This window comes from Nycticebus coucang, chromosome 10, assembly GCF_027406575.1.
Source record: "Nycticebus coucang isolate mNycCou1 chromosome 10, mNycCou1.pri, whole genome shotgun sequence".
In the NCBI taxonomy this organism is placed as follows: Eukaryota; Metazoa; Chordata; class Mammalia; order Primates; family Lorisidae; genus Nycticebus; species Nycticebus coucang.
The window spans coordinates 35,752,813-35,779,805 of NC_069789.1; the positions used below are offsets into that span (position 1 = coordinate 35,752,813).

Sequence of the window (26,993 nt, forward strand, 5' to 3'; positions counted from 1 at the left end):
TGCACTTTTGCTCTTGCCAGTGTCTGATTTTGAATATTCATCCCTTTGTCTTTCTGTAGGTTTTGTCCACAATTCAAAGTCCAGGAAAACTCCTGTATTCCCTATGCAAAGTCCACCCTGACCATTTTCCACCTCTTCTCTCTAAGTTAGTGCAACTATCCTAAAATACAGAAATACAATATACTAAAATCCTAAATGTCCTATCAAGTCAAACATTCCAATTAACATTTCTCTACATACATAAATTGGTATAAGCCAAGGCTATTTTAAATTAAAAAGTCTAGCTTCCCAAACTGCAAAAAGGAAAGAAAATGGTTTCATTTCTTTGAGTATAAGCCTAGTTCCTTAAATCACAATTGGTACATAAGCCATAAAACTTAGGCAGGTAGCCAGGTACAGTGGCTCAATCCTATAATTCTAGCACTTTAGGAGATCAAGGTCGGAAGATAATTGAGGCCAGTTGTTTGAAACCAGACTGTGCAAATTAGCAAGACCCTATTTCTACAAAAAATTCAAAAATTAGCCCAGTGTGGCGGCACATACATGTAGACCCAGCTTCTCTGGAGGCTGAGATAGGATTGCCTGAGGCCAGAAATTTGAGGTTGTGGTGAGCTATATCGATGTTGCTGCACTCCAGCCAGCAGACCAAGAGTCTGTCTCAAAACAAAACACTTAGGTAAGTGATGCTGCCCTTTTAGTAAGCTCCCCAAATCTAATAAAATTCAGGGCTCTTCTAATTAGGAATCATCATCTAAAGTGGTTCACCCCTATAATCCTAGCACTCTGGGAGGCTGAGGCAGATGGACTGAGCTCAGGAGTTCCAGACCAGCCTGAGCAAGAAGAGTGAGATCCTCGCCCAGCCTTGTGGCAGGGCCTGTAATCCCAGTTACTTGGGAGGCTGAGGCAAGAGGACTGCCCAAATCCAGGAGTTTTAGGTTGCTATAAGTTATGATACCATGGCACTCTAGTCTGGGCAAGAGTGAAACTCTGTCTTGAAAAAAAGAAGAAAAGAAAAGAAAGAAAGGAAGGAAGAGAAGAAAGAGAAAAAAGAGAAGAAAGAAAGAAATCATCAAAGTAAATTGGAGAGGATAGGAAAGTAAAGCAATAGTTCCCAAACATTAGCTATGGGGCAGATACTATGCTAAGGTTTGTAACACAATCTTGTTGGACATAACTAGAACATAAACATTTCTCATCTTAAAGATAAGAAAACTAACGTTTACAGAAGTGAAAGAATGTTCACAGCAAAGAACTAGGTAAGCAGGGAGTCCTCATTCCAAATGTTGTCCCTTTTCGCTACAACTGGCTGCTTGTCCACAATAAAGTAGGAAGCCACAATGAACACATACTCTGTACAGCTAACTAAGGCCAGCATGTTCTGGCAAATAAATGTTTGATTTTATCAGAGAGGAGTACATGTGATTTCTAAAGAAAGTGAAATGCACAGTTCTTCATGTTTTTCCTATCTTACATTTAATTAAAGCAGGTAAGAGTTGTAGCTGTCATGCTACTACAGTGCTAGTTTCAACAACCATTAGTACAGAAAATACAGTTCGAATAAAGTAACAATTCACAACTATATAAAATACGTAAGTTTTAACATGGTGCAACAGAAAATTTTAAAAGTTGAGAAATGGCTGGTAGCTAAATCACGGAGTTATTTAATTTACAATTCTGCAATCGCCAGGGGCAACCAAAATAATCCTTTTTTTTTATAACTCCTTCCTAACAATCACTCCAAAATGCCATCGTGAAAAAAGTACTGTGCCCATTTCTGGAATGAGTCAACTCCTGGATGTGGAAGGGTCCTACAAGTAGCAACACCCGTGAGAACAAAGGGGCGGGTGGCGAGGGTGTTCCCCGGGGAGTGACAAGAGGAGGCAAATATTCCTGGCTCGTCTTAGTACCCAACCGTCGGAGAACGACCACCCTTGGCATCCGACAGAAAGCACTGTGCGGAAACTCTCCAAGAAAAAAAGGCGACCTTTCTCTCCAGAGAGCCAAAAGGGAGGCAGAGGACAGCCGTAGCTCAGGGAAAGCTGGGCATGAGCGCGCCAGAAAGGCCGGGTCCGATCCGGCGGGGGGCGCCGGCAGCCCAGGCGGGGCGGGCGGCTGATGGGAAACACGGCCAGGCCAGGTCAGGCAGCTGGGGCTCTCCTTCCCGGCCCGCGACCCGCGGCCCGCGCCGCCGCCCTGGACAAGCCTGCACCCAGGGACCCGCGCCGGGCGCCGCCCGAGCTCCCACACACCTGTCCTGGTGCCCACCCAGCCGACCCTCAGCCCTGTCTCTCCACCCGCGGGCCGGCCGCCCGCCTCAGGCAAGGATACGAAGTAGACCGAGAGGAAGATGAGAGCGCAACAATCCAGGAGAGAGAAGACGAACACCACCGCCTCCATTCTCCTTCTCCTCCTCCTGCCGCCGCCGCCGCCGCTCCCTAGGTCAAGCCCACTTCGATGCCCCGACCCGCCCCCGACAGGCCTTTGCCCCGGCCTGCTGGGGCATGCGGCCCTCGCCGCCTGGACGCGGCATGCCGGGAGTTGTAGTCAATTTTTCAAAAATCTCTACTGCCTTATTTGTGATGCATGCTGGGAAATACAGTTTATTAGTATAAATACACAAAGAGGTGGGCAGGGCCTCTAGTTTAAATCTGATTATTTTCAGACGCTGTGGCAAGAAATTATGTGTGAAATTTTCTTTTTTTTTTTTTTGTAGAGACGGAGTCTCACTTTACTGCCCTCGGTAGAGTGCCGTGGCGTCACACGGCTCACAGCAATCTCCAGCTCTGGGGCTTATGTGATTCTCTTGCCTCAGCCTCCCGAGCAGTTGGGACTACAGGCGCCCGCCAGTGAAATTTTCTTTAGTGTCTTCTCTGGACTCACTGCATTCCCTATCTTGGGAGTTGCTTACTGAGGGGTTTTCATCTCAAAAGCACAAATCTAACCTTAATGCCTGAGTCTTGCTCTTCCTTGCCTGATCTCAATTTCTCTGGAGTTTCATAGTCCCTTCTTTATCCTCTGTTGCAACAATGTTTACCTCCCCCTCTAGATTTGAAGATCTTTAAAAAGTAAATACAATGTCTAACTCACGCATTTAGTCATTTAACAAATGAACCCAATCCAGGCCAGCTAAACAACAATGACAATTGCAACAAAAAATAGCCAGGTGTTGTGGTGGGCGCCTGTAGTCCCAGGTACTTGGGAGGTTGAGGCAAGAGAATTGCTTAAGCCCAAGAGTTGGAGTTGCTGTGAGCTATGACACCACAGCACTCTACCAAGGGCAGGGCAACAGCTTGAGACTCTGTATCAAAAATAAATAAATAAATAAATAAAGAGGGCAGCTCCTGTGCCTCAGTGAGTGAGGCACCGGCCACATATACCAAGGGTGGCGGGTTCAAACCCTGCCCCGGCCAAACTGCAACAACAACAACAACAACAACAAAAAATAGCTGAGCGTTGTGGTGGGCGCCTGTAGTCCCAGCTACTTGGAAGGCTGAGGCAAGAGAATTGCCTAAGCCCGCGAGCTGGAGGTTGCTGTGAACTGTGACGCCACGGCATTCTACCAAGGGCAAGAAAGTGAGACTCTGTCTCGAAAAAAAAAAAAATTAAAAAAGAAAGTTCGGCAGCAAAATTGGCACAAAATTCTTTTTCCTTCCTCACAATTCACTGATATTAGATTTGTCCCTACCATAAATCTTACCAGCATCATATGATTGTTTTCCTTATTGAGGCAAGAATTTTCACCTTTTCATTTAAATGATGCATCGTATAGCTTCTGTATGGCTATACTGAACTGCTAGTATCCTATTAATATCCCTACTCTTGCACTTTGGGAATAGATAAAATGAGGGATACTGAAACACAAGCACTATGATACCTTGACAGTTAATTTGATAACCAAGCTAGCTACTAAGTGATTAAGAGGCAGCTGGACAAAGACAAGATTCATGTCCCAGGCAGGAATGAAGCATGGAGGGGGGAAATTTCATCACACTACTCACAATTTAAAATTTATGAATTGGGGCGGCGCCTGTGGCTCAGTCAGTAAGGCGCCGGCCCCATATACCAAGGGTGGCGGGTTCAAACCCAGCCCCGGCCAAACTGCAACCAAAAAATAGCCGGGCGTTGTGGCGGGCGCCTGTAGTCCCAGCTGCTCGGGAGGCTGAGGCAGGAGAATCGCTTAAGCCCAGGAGTTGGAGGTTGCTGTGAGCTGTGTGAGGCCACGGCACTCTACAGAGGGCCATAAAGTGAGACTCTGTCTCTACAAAAAAAAAAAACAAGGTTCATGGATGAACCTTTTATAAAAAAAAAAAAATAAAATTTATGAATTGGCCGGGCAAGGTGGCTAACGCCTGTGACCCTAGCACTCTGGGAGGCCGAGGAGGGTGGATTACTTGAACTTGGGAGTTAAGACCAGCCTGAACAAGAGCAAGACCCCGTCTCTAAAAAAATTAGTCAGGGGTTGTGGCAGAGGCCTGTAGTCCCAAGTCCAAGCTATTCAGGAGGCTGAGGCAAGAGAATCGCTTGAGCGCAAAAGTTTGAGGTTGCTGTGAGCTGTGATGCTAATTACTCTACTGAGGCCTGAGCAAGAGCGAGAATTCATCTCTAAAAAATAGCTGGACATTGTGGCAGGTGCCTGTAGTCCCAGCTGCTCAGGAGGCACCGTGCCTGGTCTAACCCCAATATTTTCTATCTTTTAAAAGGCTGGTACTTAACAGATTTTATAAAAATATAAACCTCATCTCACACATGTTCCCCCTAAGTTGGAATAGAAAACACAGGCTATTTCACATTTAGGCTATTTCTTTTTCTTTTTTTCTTTTTTTTTTTTTTGAGACAGAGTCTCAAGCTGTCACCCTGGGTAGAGTGCTGTATCATCACAGCTCACAGCAACCTCCAACTCCTGGACTCAAGCAATTCTCCTGCCTCCGCCTCCCAAGTAGTTGGAACTACAGGCACCCACCACAACGCCCGGCTATTTTTTGGTTGCAGCCGTCATTGTTGTTTGGAGGGACAGGGCTGGATTTGAACCCTCCAGCTCAGGTGTATGTGGCTGGTGCCTTAGCCGCTTCAGATACAGGCACTGAGCCAAGGAAGTATAATCTTTTCTAGAACAATTTTTTCTAGAACAACTAAATATAGCCATATGCAAAAAAATCCCCAAACTTTGACATATACCTCTGACCTTACTCACAAATTAACACAAAATGGAATTATAGACCTAAATGTAAAATGTGAAAGTATAAAGGTATATACTTTCAAAGGAAAGTATATTATGATCCAACTTTCAATGGGTAACCCTATATATAGTAAAGCAGGACAACAATATCCTCAATATTAATTGAATATTTGTGTCAATAAACCAAATTGACACAGAACTTATCTGCCTTCCATCCAATGTCAAACACAAAGAAATATCACATAAAACGCAACATTTAAAAAAAACACTAAACTTATTCAAAGGTGGGTTTATCTTAGTTTCATAAACCCAAATCAGAGCAAGCAGTAAAGCAGAGCTAAAAAATCCATTAGGGAAATCTTCCTTTTTTTCTTTTTTTTTTTAGAGACAGAGTCTCACTCTGTCACCCTCGGTAGAGTGCTGTGGTGTCACAGCTCACAGCAACCTCCAGCTCTTGTGCTCAGGCGATTCCATTAGGGAATTCTAACTATCCGTAGATTTGAATGATTGCAAGCTGAGACCTTAATGTGAAAATAAAGAAAGTCCAGGACTGAAACCTCATATACAGAGAAGATATGGCATTAACTACAGGAATCTATAGATTAGTTCCACTTATAAACAGGGTTTACAATAAATAGCAGATATAAAAAATAAACGGAAGTCTCAAAAAAGCTTCACTTTGGGTAAAAAAAAGAAATTTCCCAAAGAAAACAGAATTCCACATCAGGGCCATGTATATATACATATAGACACACATATGTACATATATATGCGTATATACACTATATATACTCACATATATATATATGCATATATATGTGTGTGTGTTATATATGAAAGACCTAAATTCACATTTATTTACTTATTTTTATTTTTATTTTTTTGCAGTTTTTGGCTGGGGCTGGGTTTGAACCCACCACCTCCGGCATATGGGACCAGCGCCCTACTCCTTGAGCCACAGGCGCCGCCCTAAATTCACATTTATACTACAAACTCACAAGAAAGTGAGTTTCTTTCTTTCTTTCCTTTTTTTTTTTTTTGAGAGGTCTTCTCAAAAGTTTAATGTCATTTTAGTTTCACAACCATTTCAAGAAAGGTCCTGGCTCGGCGCCTGTGGCTCAAGTGGCTAAGGCACCAGCCACATACACCTGAGCTGGCAGGTTCAAATCCAGCCTGGGCCCACCAAACAACAATGACAGCTGCAACCAAAAAATAGCCGGACTTTGTGGTGGGCGCCTATAGTCCGCTTTGGGAGGCGGAGGCAGGAGAATCGCTTGAGCCTAGGAGTTGGAGGTTGCTGTGAGCTGTGATGTCACATCACTCTACCCAGGGTGACAGCCTGAGGCTCTGTCTCAGAAAAAAAAAAAAGAGGAAAAGAAAAGAAAAAAAAAAGAAAGGTCCTACTGTGTGTCAAGAGAAATTATGAGTAGCAAAGAAGTTCACAATTTGCTGGAAGACACCAAAAAGACAACCAGCCAGGAGTCTCACCAGGCCATCAGTCATCAAAAGGCAAATGCTTTTCAAGGCACTGGGACCTGCAGGTGACTGTGCACTTCCAAGAGAAATCAGAGGAACCCTCAAGACAAAATGTTTACCAGTTTTCTCAGGAAAGCTTGCAGATTCCGGGATAAGCAGAGGGAGGAAGACTATAGAGCAGGTAAGACACATGCACTAGAGGACAGGCCACCTAGGTCAGCCAGGCCCACGGCTACTTCAGTAGCCCTGCCCAGCCAAAGCTGTGCGCAGGAGCTGTCTTCCAGCCTCAGTATAGCTGTGGGATAGGCAGCCGTAAGTGTAGGGTTTCCTTAGGGAAGAACCGGGTTTTCTTTCCTCAGTGGCAATTTCAGCCTTCAGGCCTGCCATTGTCTCCCCAACTGAACAGGCTTCAGGGGGTGAGAAGTTAAAGCTTAATTTTCTCAAAGAGCTGAAGCTACAAATCTAGATGCACATGATGAAGATGTCCTTGGGGCTCAGGAGTTTGAGCTTCCTACAGCTTCTACTGTTGTGCCCGAGTCATGGGATCCCCCACATAAATCACAGAGACCAAGTCCGATGCAAAAGCAAGAGGTTGTTTATTTACAAGCTTGAACCTGGGCTTCCTGGTCCTGCCACAGTAGGAGAGCAGAGAAGCCCCATCTCGAAAAGGAGGGAGGTTTTAAGGGTACAGAAAGGAAAAAAAAGGGAGGGGGTGTGAGGTGAGCTGATAGGGGGTTTGGGGGACCGAGCAGTATTTGTCCTTGGCTGTCTGGAGAGTGCTGTTATCACTGGGAGCAGATGTTGTGTAAGAGCAGGGATCATGGGGCAAGGACGGGGGTCAGGGGAGGGAGCAGGTTGCCTAACGCCTTTGGTATGCAGCTACAAAATGAAGGCTGAGGGACAAGATGAAGTTAGTTTTAAGAAAATGGAGTTAACTTGGTTCTTACACTGCAATTGCAAAGAATGAAGCTGCGCCAGGTCCAATTTGATTCTGGAACCAAGTGAGAATGGTTGGGATCCATCTATAATTTCTCTAAAGGATGTGGGTGTGGACCATTTTATACATACTCTCGGTTCCCCAAGTATCTTCAGCTTTTAACAGTGCTTTGTAAAAAAAGTTCAAGGATAGATGTAGAAGGCACAGGTTATTCCAACTTCATCACATCTTCAAACAAAGGGAAAAAAAAAAGTTTGGGAGTTTAGAAGAATTCATTGAAATTTTTATAGATGTTCCATCAGAAATAATCTGTTGCTTTCTATGTGAAAACAAAACAAAACAAAACTGATTCACAGCCAGAGAAATCTGACCAACAAATTTCTTCTTTAACCTATAGTACTCTGTTTTAATAATTACTGTGTTCATAACAACATTGTCAAAATATCAAAACATTATCAAAGCAAGTCATGAATTCTGCAGGTAGTCATAGCATCAGCTTTCTCAGCCTGGGACCATTTGGACACACCAATGAACTGGAAGTGCACATCTTTGGGATTTGGGAAATAATTGAAGTACTCAGAGAAAGCCCGTGCACACACAGTAAGAACAGGCAAACTCCACATAGAGGCCCTGGCCAGGAATCAATTTTTCTCATCAATGTTCTGAAGGAAAAGGTGCTGGAAGACCCACTATACTTTCAAAAATGAAGATTTTGGCCAGGTGCAGTAGTGCACGCCTGTAATTCTAACATTCCAAGAGGCCAAGGCGGGAGGGTCCCTTAAGCCCAGGAGTTTGAGACCAGCCTGAGCAACAGCAAAACCCCATTTCTACTAAAAACAGAAAAAAATTAGCCAGGTCTCATAGTCCCAGCTACTTGGGAGGAAGCAGGTGGATTGCCTGAATTAGGAGTCTGAGGTTGCTGTGGGCTAGTCTGACATCACGGCACTCTAGCCTGGACAATAGAGACTGTCTCAAAAAGAAAAAAAAAAAATTGAAGATTTTAAGAATACAGATTAGTGTGGTGCCTGTCACTCAAGGAGTAAGGCGCCGGTCCCATATACTGGAGGTGGCAGGTTCAAACTTGGCCCCAGCCAAAAACTGCAAAAAAAAAAAAAAGAAAGAAAGAGGCCGGGTGTGGTGGCTCATTCCTGTAGTCCCAGTGCTGTGGGAGGCTGAGGCGGGTGGATTGTCTGAGCTCAGAGGTTCAGGACCAGTATGAGCAGCACTGAGCCAGAGTAAGACCCCGTCTCTACTAACAACATCAAAAAAAAAAACAAAAAAAAAAACAGCTAGCACCGCAGGAGAAAGAAGAAAATCAACAAAAAAGGAGTACTTCAAACAAAGAAGAATGAACAAGTACACTGAAATTAAAAAAATAAATAAATAAAAGAAAAAAGAAAAAATACGGATTATAGAATACTTCCTTCTCCCGTTGCAGTTGATAACACCATCCCAATTCTAGTCCTGATTTAGCATCAAGACAGCTAAGGATATTGTCTAGGTGGTGTACATTTTTCTTTCATTTATTACATTCATGGGATTCCCTGCAGTATAAATTCATGAATGCTGAACGAGTTTCTACATTACTGAAAATAATCCTGCACTTCCTTTTTCAGAACTTTTTGAGTATGACGTCTTTGATGTCTAAAAAGGTTTGAATTCCTATTGAAAGATTGCTTACATTCCTTACATTTAAATGGTTTATCTCCTGTATGAATCATTTGAGGTCGAATAAGGGAGGAGCTCTGGTTGAAGGACTTTCCACAGTCAACACATTCATAGAAATTATCTCCAGGATAAAATCTTGGTTGTTTACCTTTGTCTTCACTCTCACTGAGGGCTCTTTCACATTTACTGTCTTTAAGTGACTTTTCTTTAGTATGAATTTTCTGATGCTCAATAAGGTTTATGCATCGTTTGAAGAATTTCCCACATTCACTGAACTTACAGGGTTTCTCCCCTGTGTGAATTACCTGATGTCCAATAAGGAATGACCTCCTGCTGAAGGCTTTTCCACACTGATAATATTCATAGGAATTCATTATAGTATGACTTTTTTGGTGTCGAATAATATCTGTACTCAGGTTCAAGGCATTCCCCCATTCATCATTCTCTGAATGCGGCTTATCTACTGAATTAAATCCAAGGTTAGTTTTAAACTTCTCACACTTTGGGACCCCTTTCTTATAGGAATTCCTTGTTGTAAGTCATAAATTGAGTTAACTGAGTTAACATCAAAGCTTTTCTTGTTTTCACTGCATTCAAAGTCTCCCTCCTCAGTGTAGGTTGTTGTATTAATAAAAGCTTCTGGTGACAAATTTATATCCAGTTTTTTCTGGTTCCTATATAAACAATCTTCACTTTTCCAGACATCTAAGGGAAGATGTTCACTTTCAATAAGCCTTGTCAAAGTCACTCCATGGGATGAGTCTTCCTTGGAAGTACTCCGCTCTGGAACTGAATCTTGGGTTTCTGAAATAGTCTTCATGTCAAAAACAGTTGTTCTTGGAATTTCTTCCTCCATTATCCATGTTTTTATTTTATTCTCCAACTTGGGTATCTCAGCTGGTTTGGCAAGTAGATGTGCTTTATGCAATGAATTCAGGTTCTTATAGTTCTCCAGCATCACATCCCTGTACATGTTCTTTACAGCAGGGTCTAGATGCCCCCACTCTTCTTCGCTGAATTCCACAACCACATCTTTGAATGTCACTGGTTCCTGAGTCAGCTTCCTGTTTCTCCTCCTGTACACTCCCGTTTTAGAGGACAGAGTCCTTGCAGAGTGTATCTGTGAAAGTGACTCCTGTTCAGGGCTCCGTTCAGTCACGCTCTGGTGCCGATTTGGAGAGGAGCTGCCGAAATCACTGTCCTGGCGCGTGAAGCTGACCGGCGTTGCTAGCCACACTGCATTGAAACCTGCCCACCTCACTGCCCCTTGCCCTAGATGCCATCTTTTTTTTTTTTTTTTTAAGAGATGGGATCTTGCTTCGTCACCCAGGCTGTAGTGTAGTAGTGGGACATCATAGCTCACTGTAGCCTTGAAATACTGGGCTCAAGCAATTCTCTTACCTTAGCCTCCCAAGTAGCAGGGACTACAAGCATGTGCCACCATCCCAAATCATTTTTCTTCCTGTTTCAGAGATTGGGGTCTCACTATGTTGCCTCATCTGGCCTCAAACTCTTGGCCTTAAGTGATCCTCTCAACTCAGCCTCTCAAAGTCCTGAGAGTAATCTCATACCCAGCTGGGATGGGTTTCTAAAGTATGAAATAAACAACAAAAAACTGTTCTTGAACAAGAGAAACACTGGTGAATGCAAACTATCAACTGAATATGAAGAAAAAAGACTCTGGGGAGGCGCCTGTGACTCAAAGGAGTAGGGCGCTGGCCCCATATACCGGAGGTGGCAGGTTCAAACCCAACCCTGGCCAAAGAAAAAGCAAGAAACAAACAAAACCTGCAAAAGAAAAAAGACTCAGATATATAGGTAATGTAAAATGAATAATGGTGCACTTTAAATAGCAGAGATTTCGTGTAGTGATATATATGTGTACATATAGTCCCTACTACTCAGGAGGCTGAGGCAGAAGGACTGCTTGAGCCCCAGAGTTCCAGGTTGTAGTGTACTACGATCATGACTGTGAATAGCCACTGCACACCAACCTGAACAATACAGTAAGACCTCATCCAAAAAAAAAAAAAGAAAGGAAAGGAAAAAAAAAGTAGAGAAAACACAAAGTATAAATTACTGGCAGGGTGCTACAGTGGCTCAAGCCTGTACGCTGGAAGGCCAAGGCAGGTGGATTGCCTGAGCTCACAGGTTTGAGACCAGCCTGAGCCAGAAAGAAACCCCATCTCTAAAAACAGCCCAGCATTGGGGCGGGTCCCTGTAATCCCAGCTACTCAGAAGGCTGAGGCAAGAGAATCGCTTGAGCCCAAGAGTTTGAGGTTGCTGTGAACTGTGATGCCATGGCATTCTAAAGGCAACAAAGTGAGACTTTGTCTCAAAAAAAAAAAAGTGTAAATTACCCATAAATTATGAATAGGATACATAAACTCTGATATAACCATACAGTGGAATACTACTCAACAATGAAAACAATTAACTACTCACTATGTAAACATGGATATATCCCAAGGACAGTATGTTGAGCAAAAGAAGTTAGAGAATATCACAGTGCCTGCAGCTCAGTGGTTATGGTGCCAGCCACATATACCAAAGCTGTTGGGTTCAAACCCCGCCCGGGGCCTGCTAAACAACAATGACAACTGCAATAACAACAAAACAATAGCCGGGCATTGTGGAGGGTACCTGTAGTCCCAGCTACTTGGGAGGCAGAGGCAAGAAAATCGCAGAAGCTCAAGAGTTTGAGAGTTCCGTGAGCTGTGACACCATGGCACTCACCAAGAGTGGCATAGTGAGACTCTGTCTCAAAAAAAAAAAAAATATATATATATATATGTACATATATATACACACACACAAAAATCATCTCAATGTCAATTAAAGATATGAATGTAAAACCTCAAACTAAAAAATACTGGAAGAAAACTAGGGAAGGCCTGGAGCTATGGCTCATTCCTATAAATCCCAGCACTTTGGGAGGCGAAGGCAGGAGGATTGCTTGAGGCTAGGAGTTCAAGACTAGCCTGGTTGACGTAGTGAAACCTCATCTCTACAAAAAAAGTTTAAAAATTAGCCAGGCATGGGGATGCAACCCCATAATACCGGCTACTCTGGAGGAGGCTAAGGCAGGAGGACTGCTTGAACCCGTAGTTCAAGGTTGCAGGTGATAGTAAGCTATAATTATACCTCTAAACTCCAGCCAGGGCAACAGAGTGGGGTAAGAAGGGAAAAGAAGGGAAAAAGGAAACCTAGAGAAAACTCTTCTAGCCATTGGTCTTGGCAAATAATTCATGCCTAAGACCTCAAAATCATAGACAACAAAAACAAAAATAGACAAATGGGATTTAATTAAACTACAAAGCTTCTACACAGCCAAAGAAATAATCAAATGAACAGGGCGACGCCTGTGGCTCAAAAGAGAAGGGCGCCAGCCCCACGTGCCAGAGGTGGCAGGTTCAAGCCCAGCCACAGCCAAAATCTGCAAAAAAATAAAATAAAATAAAATAATAATAATCAAATGAACAGAAAAACTGCAAAATGGGAGAAAATGTCTGCAAACCATACATCCAACAGAGGAATAATATCCACAATTTGTAAGTAACTCAACAACAACACAAAACCAAATAACCCCATTAAAAGTAAGCTAAAGATGACTCGGCGCCTGTGGTACAGTGGTTACGGCCCCGGCCACATTCACCAAGGCTTAGTGGGTTCAAACCTGGCCTGGACCAGCTAAACAACAATGACAACTGCAACAAAAAAATAGCCAGGCGTTGTGGCGGGTGCCTGTAGTTCCAGGTACTCGGGAGGCTGAGGCAAGAGAATGGCTTAAGCCCAAGAGTTTGAGGTTGCTGTGAGCTACGATGCCACAACACTCTACTGAGGGTGACATAATGAGACTCTGTCTCAAAAAAAAGAAAATGTTCAACATCATCACTAATCATTCCAGAAATGCAAATTAAAACCACAATGCAATATTATCTTACACCAATCAGAATGGCTTTTTTTTTTTTTTTTTTCTGAGATAGAGCCTCAATCTGTTGCCCTGGGTAACATCTGTGCCTAGCATCACAGCTCACAGCAACCTCCAACTCCTGGGTTTGAGCGATTCTCCTTTCTCCGCCTCTCAAGTAGCTGGTGCTACAGGCACCTGCTACAACCCCCGCCTATTTTTTTTGGTTGCAGCCATTGTTGTTGTTTGGCGGGCCCGGGCTGGATTCGAACCCTTATGTGGCTGGCGCCTTAGCCACTTGAGCCACAGACACTGAACCTATTTTTTTCTTTGAGACAGAGTCTCACTTTGTCACCCTCAGTAGAGTGCTATGGCATCACAGCTCACAGCAACCTCAAACTCTTGGGCTTAAGTGATTCTCTTCCCTCAGCCTCCCGAGTACCTGGGACTACAGGTGCCCACCAGAAAGCTTGCCTTTTTTTTAGAGACAAGGTCTTGTTGTGGCTCAGGCTGTTCTTGAACCTGTGAGCTCAGCCAATTCACCCACCTCAGCCTCCCAGAGTGCTAAGTTTACAGGCATGAGCCATCGTGCCTGGCCAGAATAGCTATTATTTAATTAAAAAAATTTAAAGCTGGGTGCAGTGGCTCACTCCTGTAATCCTAGCACTCTGAGAGGCCAAGGAGGGTGGGTTGCTTGAGCTCAGGAATTTATGACTAGCCTAGCAAGAACAAGACCCTGTCACTACTATACAGAAGAAACTAGCCAGGCATGGTGCTGTGCCTATAGTCCCAGCTACTCAGAAGGCTGAGGCAAAAGGATAGCTTGAACCTAAGAGTTTGAGGTTGCTATGAGCTATGATGATGCCACAGCACTCTACCCAGGCAACAGAGTGAGATTCTGTCTCAAAAAAAAAAAATAGAAAGAAAGAAAGAAAAGAAAAGAGAAGAAATTACATTTAAGGAAATACATATAAAAATCACAACAAAATACCACCTAATGTCCCCTAGTATGACTGTAATTAAAAAACAAAGACAGATAATAACTACTGGGGAGGATGTGGAGCAATTGGAACCTTTTGTTTGTTTGTTTTTTTATTTAGAACCTTCTGGCACCGCCTGTGGCTCAGTCGGTAAGGCGCCGGCCCCATTTACTGAGGGTGGCAGGTTCAAACCCGGCCCCAGCCAAACTGCAATCAAAAAATAGCCGGGCGTTGTGGCGGGCGCCTGTAGTCCCAGCTACTCAGGAGGCTGAGGCAAGAGAATCGCTTAAGCCCAGGAGTTGGAGGTTGCTGTGAGCTGTGTGAGGCCATGGCACTCTACCGAGGGCCATAAAGTGAGACTCTGTCTCTACAAAAAAAAAAAAAAAAAAAGAACCTTCTTACATTGCTACTGCTGATATAAATGGTGCAGCTGCCAGGAGAAACAGTTTGTTGGTTCTTTAAAAAGTTAAAGATTGAATTATTAGTCAGGCACAATGGGTTATATTGTAATCCTAGCACTTTGGAAGGCCAAAGTGGGAGAATCACTTGAGGCCAGGAATTTGAGAATAGCCTGGTAAACATAGACCCTGTCTCTACAAAAAATTAAAAATTAGCCAGCCATAGTGGTGGACACCTATAGTTCCAGTTACTTGGGAGGTAGGATCCCTTGAGCCTAGGAGTTTGAAGTGGCAGTGAGCTGTGACTGCACCTTTGCACTTCAGCCTGAGCAACAGAGTGAGACACTGTCTCAAAAACATTTTTTTTTAATTGTATGACCCAGAAATTCCACTCCTAGGTATATTGTACATCCCACATAACTGGAAACAGGTCTTCACAGTAAAAAATTGTATACTAATGTTCATAACATTATTCATAAGAACTAAAAAGTGGAAATAACCAGGCTGGGTATGCTGGCTCACACTTGTAATTTTAACACTCTGGGAGGCCAAGGCAGGAGGATTGCTTGAGGTCAGGAGTTCCAGAGCAGCCTGAGCAAATCCAGATCCCATCTCTACTAAAAACTGAAAAATTAGCTGAGCATTTTGGTAGGCACCTATAGTCCCAGCTACTTGGGACAGTGAGGCAAGAAGATTGTTTGAGCCTAGGAGTTTGAGGTTGCTATGAGCTAGGCTGACACCACAGCACTCTAGCCTGGGACAACAGAGTGAAACTCTGTAAATAAGTAAATAAATAAATAAACAAATAAATAAAATAAACAAATAACAATTAGATAAGAGGCTGTTTGCTAGTGAGATACTGCACAAAGTTTGGGAGAATGTAGAGCGTAGGACGGCTACATAAGATGAAATGTACCACCACCACTAGGTGGCATTGCACCATTAAAGAATGGAGGAGGTTTCAATTACTGAGGGACTGTTAAAAGTATGTATGTACACGTATGTACATGGGTTCCTCATCACTAATCTTTTTTGTTGTTTGGTGGGCCGGGGCTGGATTCGAACCTGCCAGCTCAGGTGTATGTGGCTGGCGCCTTAGCCACTTGAGCCTCAGGCGCCAAGCCAATCACTAATCTTTTTGGTGTAAATGTATCATAATTGTAAATCTGAACACCAGAATAAATGAAAAAATTGTCCAAACTGCAACAGAAAAATAGCTGGGCGTTGTGGCGGGCGCCTGTAGTTCCAGCTGCTCGGGAGGCTGAGGCAAGAGAATCGCGTAAGCCCAAGAGTTAGAGGTCGCTGTGAGCGGTGTAACGCCATGGCACTCTACCCGAAGGCGGTACAGTGAGACTCTGTCTCTACAAAAAAAAAAGAGTCTCATTCTTGCTTAGGCTGGTCTTGAACTCCTGAGCTCACATAATCCACCCTCCCTGGCCTCCCAGAGTGCTAGGATTACAGGCCTGAGTCACCCCACCTGACCCATGAATGTATTTAGTACCATTAAACTATCCACTTAAAAATGTTCAAGATGGTAAATATTGTTATGTGAATTTTACCACAATTTGAAAACTCAGTTAAAACAGAGTACATATAACAAAGAAGTAAGAAATGAAATTGAGCCAAGTGGACCGCTAACTTGAATAGTATTAGAGTGGGAAATCTACACTTAATTCAGTATACAGTTCAGAACCACTGAAAACAACAGTGATATGATTTCGAATTTTCATGGACGTTAGCGGTATCCTGAATAAAATGATAAAGTTATCTATTAACCATCTTTTCACATCTTTTTAATTCCATTTTCTCTCCATCCTCACTCAATATGGCACTTAATATTATCATAAGCCAAGAAAGACCTGACATAAGAATACTGAAAATTGGGTGGCGCCTATGGCTCAAAGGAATAGGGCGCCAGCCCTATATACTGGAGGTGGTGGGTTCAAACCCAGCTCAGCCAAAAACTGCAAAAAAAAAAAAAAAAAAAGGAAAAATACTGAAAACATGATTAAAACATACACTGAAACTAAAGCCTGTAACTTTTTTTTTTTTTTGGCCGGGGCTGGGTTTGAACCCGCCACCTCTGGCATATGGGATCGGCACCCTACTCCTTGAGCCACAGGCACCACCGTAACTTTTTTTTTTAATGAATGATAATTATTCCTCATATCTTGGGGCAGATACAAACGTTTAATAAAATTCCGGCCAGGTGCGAGGGCTCTCGCCTGTAATCCTAGCTATTCCGTAAGGATTGCTTGAGGCCTGAAGTAACAAAGCAAGAACCCTGCCTTCCCCAGCTTGGTGGGGCACACCTCTAGTCTCAGCTATGCTGGAGAGTGAGGTGGGAGGAGCCCCTGAGGCCAGGTTGCTCACCACTCTGGGACGTTCAGTGAGATCCTTTTTCTTTTCTTTTTTTTTTTTTAAGAGACAGAGTCTCATTTTATCACCCTCGGTAGAGTGCCATGGCATCACACAGCTCACAGCAACCTCCAACTCCTGGGCTTAAGCGATTCTCTTGCCTCAGCCTCCCGAGTAGCTGGGACTACAGGCGCCCGCCACAACGCCCAGCTATTTTTTGGTTGCAGTTCAGCCGGGGCCGGGTTTGAACCTGCCACCCTCGGTATATGGGGCCGGCGCCTTACCAACTGAGCCACAGGCGCCGCCCGAGATCCTTTAAAAAAAAAAAAAAAAAATTCTGGGCAGTTTCTAGGCCAAGTATATGTAGTCTCACACGGGGTATGGTCAATTAATTATCTATAGATAACAGAGTAAGATCAACCTAGTCCTAAAAGTAACTTTTTTTTTTTTTTTTTTTGTAGAGACAGAGTCTCACTGTACCGCCCTCGGGTAGAGTGCAGTGGCGTCACACGGCTCACAGCAACCTCTAACTCTTGGGCCTACGCGATTCTCCTGCCTCAGCCTCCCAAGCAGCTGGGACCACAGGCGCCCGCCACAACGCCCACTATCTTTTTGTTGCAGTTTGCCCGGGGCTGGGTTTGAACCCGTCACCCTCGGCATATGGGGCCGGCGCCCCACTCACTGATCCACAGGCGCCGCCCCAAAAGTAACTTTTTTTTACACCTAGCTCCTTTGGCCTCAATAATGTCAGTACGTCCGCAGCGGGTGGTGGTGTGTTTTTATCTTGACAACAATTTCAAGCACCCTAGGCTGGTTTTATTACACTTTTCGGCCAAGATTATGGATAGTAATACGGCGTGGTTCGAACGGCTAGAATGTGATAAACTAGATCAAGTTTACCAGCAGATGCTGGTGTAAGAATCTCCGTGCGGCTGGATTGGAACCTGGTAGCTGCCTGGGCGGGCCTGTGTGCGCCAAGCTGGGAACCAATAAAGTTGAACGTAGTCAAAGGGGTCCTAATCAGCCCAGGGCCTATTGGGCAAGCCTGAAAAATAAAACTCCTAGAAACGCCTTTAGGTTTTCAAGAGTTCTCCTTCTTCTCGTTTTGTTTTTTTTTTTAACCACATTCGCACTACTTCTGTCTACAGGAGAAGGGTGGGGCTGGGCCAGGCAAGGCGCATTTCTGGTGCAGCTGGCCCGGCAATCACGGCGGGCAGCCTCAAGGAGACTCCAGGTTCGTGTGGAGCTGGCGTTCGGAACTGTGGCCCGGGAGACAGACGCGATGAAGCCTAGACCAGCAGGGTTTGTGGATAATAAGCTTAAGCAGCGAGTCATCCAGGTGTGTATTCTGCATAGCTCGGCTCCCAGTGGTGCCCGATCGCTGCCCCATGGAGCTGCTGCCCTTTTTCGGGCAGCTGTTCCAGGTCGAACTCCACTATCCGCCTGCCTTAATCTGGGTTCCGGCGCGAGACTGTTGGACTCCAGCGCCCGGCGGTGGGGCGGGGTCTCAACGAGGGACGCCGGCGGGTGGGAGGATGCATCTTTTTAAGGGCTTCTGGTGTGCTGTGGACTTCAGCGAAGATCCTTTAGCAAAGGGGAGCTAATCTTTTTGTCTTGTAAAGCTGGGACGAAAACATTCTTCAAACACCCCCTTAGTACGAGGCCCTTTGGCAGGCCCATAAAGCATACATTAATTTCCGTTCTCAAGAAACGTTAACACACAATAACAATGGGGTACTGTGGGTTTGAAGTTGAAATAGGCACTTTGCTTAAGGTTTCCTCATTTTCATCGGCAGAAAGGAATGTGTGGCAAATGCCTTATAATGGTACAGTTAGCAAGCAGTCTGAGTTAAAATGGAAAGTTTTTTTTTTTCTTTTTGGTGTTTGTGAGCCACACGTTCTCCTTGCTTTTTTTTTTTTTTTGTCTTTTCTTTCTTTTTTTTGTTTCTCCTTGCTTTTCTTTTACCCCACCGGCCGTTAAACTCCTGTCTAGGATTCGTCTTTTTCTATCAACTTCCTTTTTTTTTTTTTTCTTTTGTAGAGACAGAGTCTCACTTTGTCGCCCTTGGTAGAGTGCTGTGCCATCACAGCTCACAGCAACCGTCAACTCTTGGGCTTAGGCGATTCTCTTGCCTCAGCCTCCGGAATAGCTGGGACCACAGGCGCCTGCTACAACGCCCGGCTATTTTTTGTTGCAGTTTGGCCGGGGCCGGGTTTGAACCCGCCACCCTCGGTAAATGGGACGAGAGCCCTACGCACTGAGCCACAGGCGCCACCCTTTCTACCAACTTCTAAGTGTTGGAACTCCCCTGACATTGTCCTATGTGCTCTTCATCCTTTCTCCTGCTTTTCTGCCTATCCTTCATTCCTGGGTGGTCTCATCCAGGCTAAAAGCTTTAAAATACTTGCAGTATATTCTACTATCTATATATTCAGAACTCCTAAATTTGTATTTCCAGTCCAGATTGATATATCCAGTTGCCTAGTCAACATTTTTTAAAAGATAATTGGGGATGGTGTTGTTGTCATGGTATTGTTGTTGTTGTTTGTTTGGTTGGTTTGTAGAGTGCAGTGATCGGTCATCATAGCTCACTGCATCCTCAAAACTCCTGAGCTCAAGCATTCCACCTGCTTCAGCCTCCTGAGTAGCTGGGACTACAAGCAGGCACCACCTTGTTGACTAACATATTCAATTTTTTGGGGGGGAGGTGGTGGGGTCTCACTCTTGCTGGTCTGGAAATTCTGATTTCAAGGAGTCCTGCGTTGGTCTTCCAGAGTGCTGGCCACTGACTCCTTTTCTTTTGCTTCCCATATCCAATTTATTAACAATCTGATTGGCTTTACCTTCACAGTATATTCTAAATTTGGCAGAGTTCAGTGGCTCATGCCTGTAACCCTCAGTACTTTGAGAGGTTGAAGTGGGAGGATTATTTATGCCCAGACCAGCCTGAGCAACAAGAAAGACCCCTTCTCTAAAACAGAACAACAATGAAAAAATGCACACACACATATATAAACACACACACTAATTTATAAGTATTTGGAATCCAGGCACTTCTGACCATCTCTCCCACCGACCATTATAGTCCAAATCATCTTCTTGTCAATTAGGTTATTGCAGTAGCCTACCTGATCTCTCTGATTCTGCTTTTTCCTAATATTACCCACAGAGCTGTGAGAAATATTTCTACAGTAAAAGTCAGAGCCTCCTAGAGCCCTGCTCAAAAATCTTCAGTTGACTCGGACATCTGGAGTAAGAGCCAGTCTAAAAAGCCCTACATAATCTGGCTTTGTATATGTTTTTGTCCTAATTTTGTTTTCCTGTTTTCTTAATTCTGTTCTAACCACACAGACCTTCTCAAACATGCCAAGCCCAGGACCTTTGCTTTTGCTGTTCACTCCCTCAGAATTCACTCACTCTTCACTCACCCACTCTTCCTCTGGATATTCCCATATTGTTCTTCACTTTATTCAGGTCTCTAAGGAGTTCCTAATTTCTGGATCTAGTGTCATATTCTTAGTCCTCAAGTCCTCTTCAGCATTTGACCTTATCTTTTTTTTTCTTTTAATATGTCAGCACTTTTCAACTTTATTCTATTTGAAGATTTTTCCTTTTTTTTTTTTTTTTTGTTGCAGTTTTTGGCCAGGGCCAGGTTTGAACCTGCCACCTCTGGCATATGGGGTCAGCACCCTGCTACTTGAGCCACAGGCGCCGCCCAGCATTTTCCTCTATGGCTTTCACTTTGGTTCACTGTAAATATACAGGTTGAGAATCTCTCGTTCTAAATGTCTAAGACCAAAATTGTTTCAGAGTTTTGAATTTTTCAAATTTTGGAATATTTGTATATACATAATGAGATATCCTGGGGATGGACCCAAGTCTAAACACAAAATTCATTTACACACATAGACTAAAGGTAAATTTATATAATATATTTTAATACTTTTTGTGCATGAGACAAAGTTTTTGTTAAGGATTTATGTGTGGAATTTTCACTTGTGGCATTATGCAGGTGCTTTAAAAGTTTTAAATTTTGGGACATTTTGGATATCAGAATTGGGTTAGGGATGCTCATCCTATAAGAGGCTCTCATGGTTCAAAATAAAAAGGACAGAGGGCCTAAAAGGAAAAGAAAGATTTCCTCTTTAATCCACTTCTCTAGCTGTAATGGTGGAGAGTTTCTATTGTTTCTTTCTAAAAATTTTGTGTGCAGGCTTGGTGCCTGTAGCTCAGGTAGCTGGGGCACTAGCCACATACACTGGAGCTGGCAGGTTCGAATCCAGTCCGAGCTAAAAAATAGCCGGGCTTTGTGGCAGGTGCCTGTGGTCTCAGCTACTTGGGAGGCTGAGGCAAGAGAATTGCTTGGGCCCAGGAGTTTGAGGCTGGCTGTGAGCTGTGATGCCACTGCACTCTACCCGGGGCAACAGCTTGAGACTCTGTCTCAAACAAAATAAAAAAATTTTGTGTGCATATATACACATATAGGTATTCATTTTTTTTTTTTTTTTTTTTTTTTTTTTTTGGTTTTTGGCCGGGGCTGGGTTTGAACCCACCACCTCCAGCATATGGGACTGGCGCCCTACTCCTTGAGCCACAGGTGCCACCCAGGTATTCTTTTTATAAAAGTTACATAGACTCATTTATTCTATTTTTAGCTTTTTCTACTTACCTATGTATCTTATTATTTTTATCCCATAATCTTCAGGATTAGTTAGGAATTTTATTTTATTTTATTTGAGACAGAGTCTCAGTTTGTCACTCTTGATTGTTGATGGTAACCACTTTGAGCACTTATTGTAATTTCAGAAGTCAATGTGGCTTGTATTTATTTTGTGTTATTGTTATATATTGAGTATTACAATTCAGCACTCAATCCGGGGCAGCAAAGTGAGACTTTGTCTCAAAAAAGAAAAAAAATTGTAATGCTCAATATATAACAATAACACAAAATAAATACAAGCCACATTGACTTCTGAAATTACAATAAGTGCTCAAAGTGGTTACCATCAACAATCACACGCTTCTGATGTGGCAAACTGCTGCTTGAGCAATGTTGACCAAAGTGTCCACTTGTATTGCTGCACAGTACTGCCAAAGTAGCCAGTTTTCTACCAGATACTGCATTTTTTGAGGTCCCCCATAGGTGGAAGTGAAAGGGTGTTAAGTCAGGAGAACATGGAGAAAACAGCTGCACTTCTTCATCCTAACCTCTGCCAAATTCTCATGGAGGTAAACTCTAACGTCTCAGCGCATGTAATCTTGGGATGAAAACCTTCCATTTTGCTGTTTTTTTTTGTTTTTGTTTTTTTTGTAGAGACAGAGTTTCACTTTATGGCCCTCAGTAGAGTGCTATGGCATCACACAGCTCATAGCAACCTCCAACTCCTGGGCTTAAGCGATTCTCTTGCCTCAGCCTCCCAAGTAGCTAGGACTACAGGCACCCGCCACAACGCCCGGCTATTTTTTGTTGCAGTTCAGCCGGGGCCGGATTTGAACCCGCCACCCTCATCCTTACTGACTGAGCCACAGGCGCTGCCTGTTTTTTTTTTTTTGTTGTTGTTGTTGAGACAGGGTCCCACCCTATGCCCCTGAGCAGAGTGCATTAGGCGTGATAGCTCACCACAACCTCAGACTCAGGCTGCGGGCACCCCACTGCCTCAGCCTCCAGAAGCCGCTGGGATTACAGGCGCTCCCCGCGGCGCCCGGCTGGGTTTTTCCATTTTTTTCATGAGTCGGGGTCTCACTGTCATTCAGGCGAGTCTCTAACTCCTGAGCTTAAGCGATTCTCCCTCCTCAGCCTCCCACAGTGCTGGGATTACAGGCCTGAGCCACCGTGCCCGGCCCATTTTGCTGTTTTAACGATGCATCATATGCTTGTTCTGCTAATTCCTGGGTCACATGTACATTGTTTGGTGGACTTCTATGGCGACCACGTAAACTGCTCCAACACCATAGCAGAGGAAGCAGGACTTGTCATTGTGCAGCACCTTCTGGATCTTCCTATGTGCACATCACGCACAGCACCATGTGTCTCAAAGTTACCTTGAAGGTGTGCATTTGTTAGGGGTGTTGGAGGTTCTGGTGCATACTCACGCCTCCATTGTCATTGTACTTCCACAAAGCTCTCAAATTTCAAATACCACTTCAAAATGGTCTTGTCCTCCTCAAACAATAACCTTGCTTCTGCCATTTATTTGCTTTGAGTGTCCTACCTACAGAGTGGTGACGATAGCATTCATTTGATTAATGCCGTCTTTTTAGTGAACGTCATAATTAAGCTTTTTTTTTTTTTCTTTTAGAGAAAGAGTCTCACTTTGTTGCCCTTGGTAGAGTGCTGTGGCATCACAGCTCATAGCAACCTCCAGCTCTTGGGTTCACCCAATTCTCTTGCTTCAGCTGCCCGAGTAGCTGGGACTATAGGCACCCGCCACAACGCCCAGCTATTTTTTGGTTGCAGTTTGACTGGGGCCGGGTTCGAACCGATGCCCTACTCACTGAGCCACAGGCACTGCCCTACCTTTTTTTTTTTTTTTTTGAGACAGAGTTTTATTATGTCGCCCTCGGCAGAGTACTATGGCGTCACAGCTCACAGCAACCTCAAACTCTTAGGTTTGAGTGATTCTTTTGCCTCAGCCTCCCAAGTAGCTGGGACTACAGGTGCCCACCACAACACCTAGCTATTTTTTTTTTGTCGCAGTTGTTGTTGTTTAGCTGGCCCCGTCTCAGTTTGAATCCGCCAGCCACGGTGCATGAGGCTAGCACCGTAACCACTGTGCTACGTGCACAGAGGCTCATAATTTAGCTTTGAAAGTGACATACAGGCTCAGTCAGTGCCTATAGCTCAATGGCTACGGTGCCAGCCACATACACCGGAGCTGGTGGGTTGAAATCCAGCCCAGGCCTGCCCAACAACGACAACTACAACAACAACACTACAATACCCAGGCATTGTGGTGGGCACAGTCCCAGCTACTTGGGGGCTGAGGCAAGAGGATCACCTAAGCCCAAGAGTTTGAGGTTGCAGTGAGCTGTTATGCCATGGTACTCTACTGAGGGTGACAAAGTGAAACTTTGTCTCAAAAAAAAAAAAAGTAATACATAGATAACATCACTTAAAATGTGCATACATTTTTTTTGACACTCAGGGTCTCAGACACAAACAAAAATCTAAGGAAAATTAATGTAACAGTAGAACCTCTGTAAGTTGACCACTGAAGGGACTATAACAAACTGGTCAACATAGAGAGATGGTCAACATAAGGAACTAGATCTACTGTACTGATTCGTGCATATACCTGCTCAACTTGAGGTGGGCAACTACGGAGGTCCTGCTGTATCTGTATTTCATTCTTTTTTTTTATTTTAAAGACAGAGTCTCACTCTATGCCCTGGATAGAGTGCTGTAGCATCACAGCTCACAGCAACCTCAAACTCTTGGGCTCAGGCAGACCCCTTGCCTCAGCCTCCCAAGTAGCTGGATTACTATAGCAGCTGCCACAATATCTGACTAGTTTTTCTATTTGTAGTAGGGACAGGGTCTCACTTTTCCTCAAATAGTCTTTTAACTCCTGAGCTCAGGCAATCCACTGCCTTAGCCTCTTAGGATGCTACGGTTATAGGCACGAGCCACATCACTTGGCCTGTATTTCATTCTTAAATAATCACACTTACTCAGTGGGTTTTGTGTACTCATTGGGCACTGTACAACTTCTTATACCTTGGGAAAACATTGACACTGCCATTCTCATTTCCTGTTCCTCATTGATTTTTGCGTAGTATTTTGGTTTTTATTATAGCAACCTCTGAAAATCTAATTTTGCATGCAGGGTTTTTTTGTTTGTTTTTTTTTTTGCAGTTTTTGGCCGGGGCTAGGTTTGAACCCACCACCTTGGGCATATGGGGCTGGCGCCCTACTCCTTTGAGCCACAGGTGCCGCCCCTAATTTTGCAAATATATGGCATCATCAGAATGTGTGTTTATGCCAAATTTCATCGTGTTTCTTCAAGTTTAAAATATTCTGTAGTGCCCCTGTGAGTTTACTGTTTTGTTGTGGGAACCTAGGGTATAGTAAGTCCTCGCTACCTTACATCTGTTCTTTTTTTTTTTTTTGGCTGGGGCTGGGTTTGAACCCGCCACCTCTGGCATATGGGACTGGTGCCCTACTCCTTGAGCCACAGGCGCTGCCCTGTTCTTTTTTTTTTTTTTTTTGATACAGAGTCTCAAGCTGTGCATTGGGTAGAGTGCTGTGGCATCATAGCTCATAGCAACCTCCAACTCGGGCTCAGATCCTTTTGCCTCAGTTTTTCTATTTTTCAGTAGAGATGGGGTCCCACTCTTGCTCAGGCTGGTCTCAGACTCATGAGCTCAAGTTATCCACCAGCCTTGGCCTCCCAGAGTGCTAGGATTACAGGTGTGAGCCCCCTTGCCTGGCCCCTTATATCTGTTCTAATAATTATTATTGTGTCACAATGATTAATAATGTTGATTAAATTTTCCGATTCTAGACTTGAAAATTATTTGGTGATTTTTATTTATGTTTCTGGTATGCTTTGTTAATGAAGAGTTTACATTGATGGATAATGTGTTCAAATAGCTGAGTCTCCTGTTGATGAAAATCTCTGGATTTGAAAATATTGAGTATTTTATATTTGGTAAATTTTATGTTTTAGTACCTTACCAGTAACAGATGTGGAAAATATGTGGACATTGGAGTGTTAGCATCTGATTTACAAAGAATATACAGGTAAGGAACTATAATTTCCACATCCTTGTCTTCCCCCCCCTTTATTATTTTTAATATTATTATCTTTTTTTTTTTTTTGAGACAATCTTATTTTATCGTCTCAAGCTGTCACCCTGGGTAGAGTGCTGTGGCGTCATAGCTCACAGCAAGCTCTAACTCTTGGGTTCAAGCAGTTCTCTGGCCTCAGCCTCACAAGTAGTTGGTACTATAGGCACCTGCCACAATGCCTGGCTATTTTTAGAGATGGGGGTCTCACCTATTTGCTCAGGCAGTCCACCTATCTCGGCCTGCCAGAGTGCTAGGATTATAGGCGTGAGACCTTGCACCCAGCCCTACTATACTGTAACTGTACTTTGCTATGCTTAGGTATGTTTAAATACACAAATAACCATTGTGTTACAGTTGCCTACTGTATTCAATACAGTAATGTGTTGTATAAGTTTGTTGGAATGGGCCGCGCCTGTAGCTCAGCGTGTAGGATCTTGGCCACATACATCGAGTATTCAGTACAGTAATGTGTTGTATAAGTTTGTTGGAACGGGCGGTGCCTATAGCTCAGTGTGTAGGGTCTTGGCCATATACACCGAGGCTAACAGGTTCAAACCTGTCCTGAGCTAGCTAAAACAACAATGACAACTGCTGCAACAACAACAATAAAAATAGCCAGGTGTTGTGGTGGGCACCTGTAGTCCTAGCTACTTGGGAGGCTGTTGCAAGAGAATCACTTAAGCCCAACAGTTGCAGCGGTTTTCAACCTGTGGGTTGTGTGACTCCTTTAGGGATCGAATGACCCTTTCACAGGGGTCACCTAAATACATTCTGCTATCAGATATTTACATTGCAATTCATAACAGTAGCAAAATTATAGTTATGAAATAGCAACAGAAATAATTTTATGTTTGGGGGTCACCACAACATGAGGAACTGTATTACAGGGTTGTAGCATTAGGAAGGTTGAGAACCACTGTGTTAGAGGTTGCTGCGAGCTGTGAGCCATGCACTCAACCAAGGCAACAGAGTAAAACCCTGTCTCCAAAAAAAAAAATAAAAGGTCTAAGTTTGCTTCTATCCTTCCACTTAATTCACTGAATGGTATGAATTGCCTTGTTGGAGGCTTTTTATTTCTTTTTTTAATCTTGGATGACAGTACAATCACCCACCCAGTCACTCAGGTTGAACATCTTTATGTAACCTCCCTTTCCCCTGCCATGTCCACACTAAGTCACCAAGCCTTGATGGTGGTTCTTAAATATTTCATGACATCTCTTTTCTCCTTTCCCTACCCATTACTAGCCTAATTCAGAGCCTCATTATTTCTTGTTTAGATTACTGTTTCACCTTCTAAA

General features: G+C 43.8%; 3 protein-coding genes across 12 annotated transcripts in view; 1 reads left to right on the forward strand and 2 right to left on the reverse strand.

Annotated features, from left to right (window-relative positions):
• Positions 1 to 2,531, reverse strand: part of CNIH4 (cornichon family AMPA receptor auxiliary protein 4) — a 30,483-nt gene extending 27,952 nt beyond the window's left edge. The window contains exon 1 of one of the 2 annotated variants that reach the window (XM_053605368.1): positions 2,329 to 2,522. In XM_053605368.1, coding sequence (XP_053461343.1) covers positions 2,329 to 2,397 — 69 coding nt within the window. In that variant the 5' untranslated portion in view covers positions 2,398 to 2,522. Of the gene's footprint in view, positions 1 to 2,328 lie in introns of both variants that reach the window. The other variant, XM_053605367.1, reaches the window with a different exon arrangement.
• A 6,641-nt stretch (positions 2,532 to 9,172) lies between these two features.
• LOC128596392 (zinc finger protein 215-like) lies at positions 9,173 to 15,480 on the reverse strand. The gene is given in 3 exon segments (XM_053606041.1): positions 9,173 to 9,765; positions 9,768 to 10,493; positions 15,462 to 15,480. Coding segments are annotated over 3 exon segments (1,338 nt in total).
• Positions 15,481 to 18,107: 2,627 nt separating this feature from the next.
• Positions 18,108 to 26,993, forward strand: part of NVL (nuclear VCP like) — a 202,827-nt gene continuing 193,941 nt past the window's right edge. For 8 of the 9 annotated variants that reach the window (XR_008383046.1, XM_053605342.1, XM_053605345.1 and 5 more), the window contains exons 1-2: positions 18,108 to 18,242; positions 25,574 to 25,647. Coding sequence is in view for 7 of the 9 variants with exons in the window: in XM_053605342.1 (XP_053461317.1) it covers positions 18,186 to 18,242; positions 25,574 to 25,647 (131 nt within the window). In the remaining 2 variants the exon portion in view is untranslated. The remainder of the gene's footprint in view (positions 18,243 to 25,573; positions 25,648 to 26,993) is intronic. The other variant, XM_053605349.1, reaches the window with a different exon arrangement.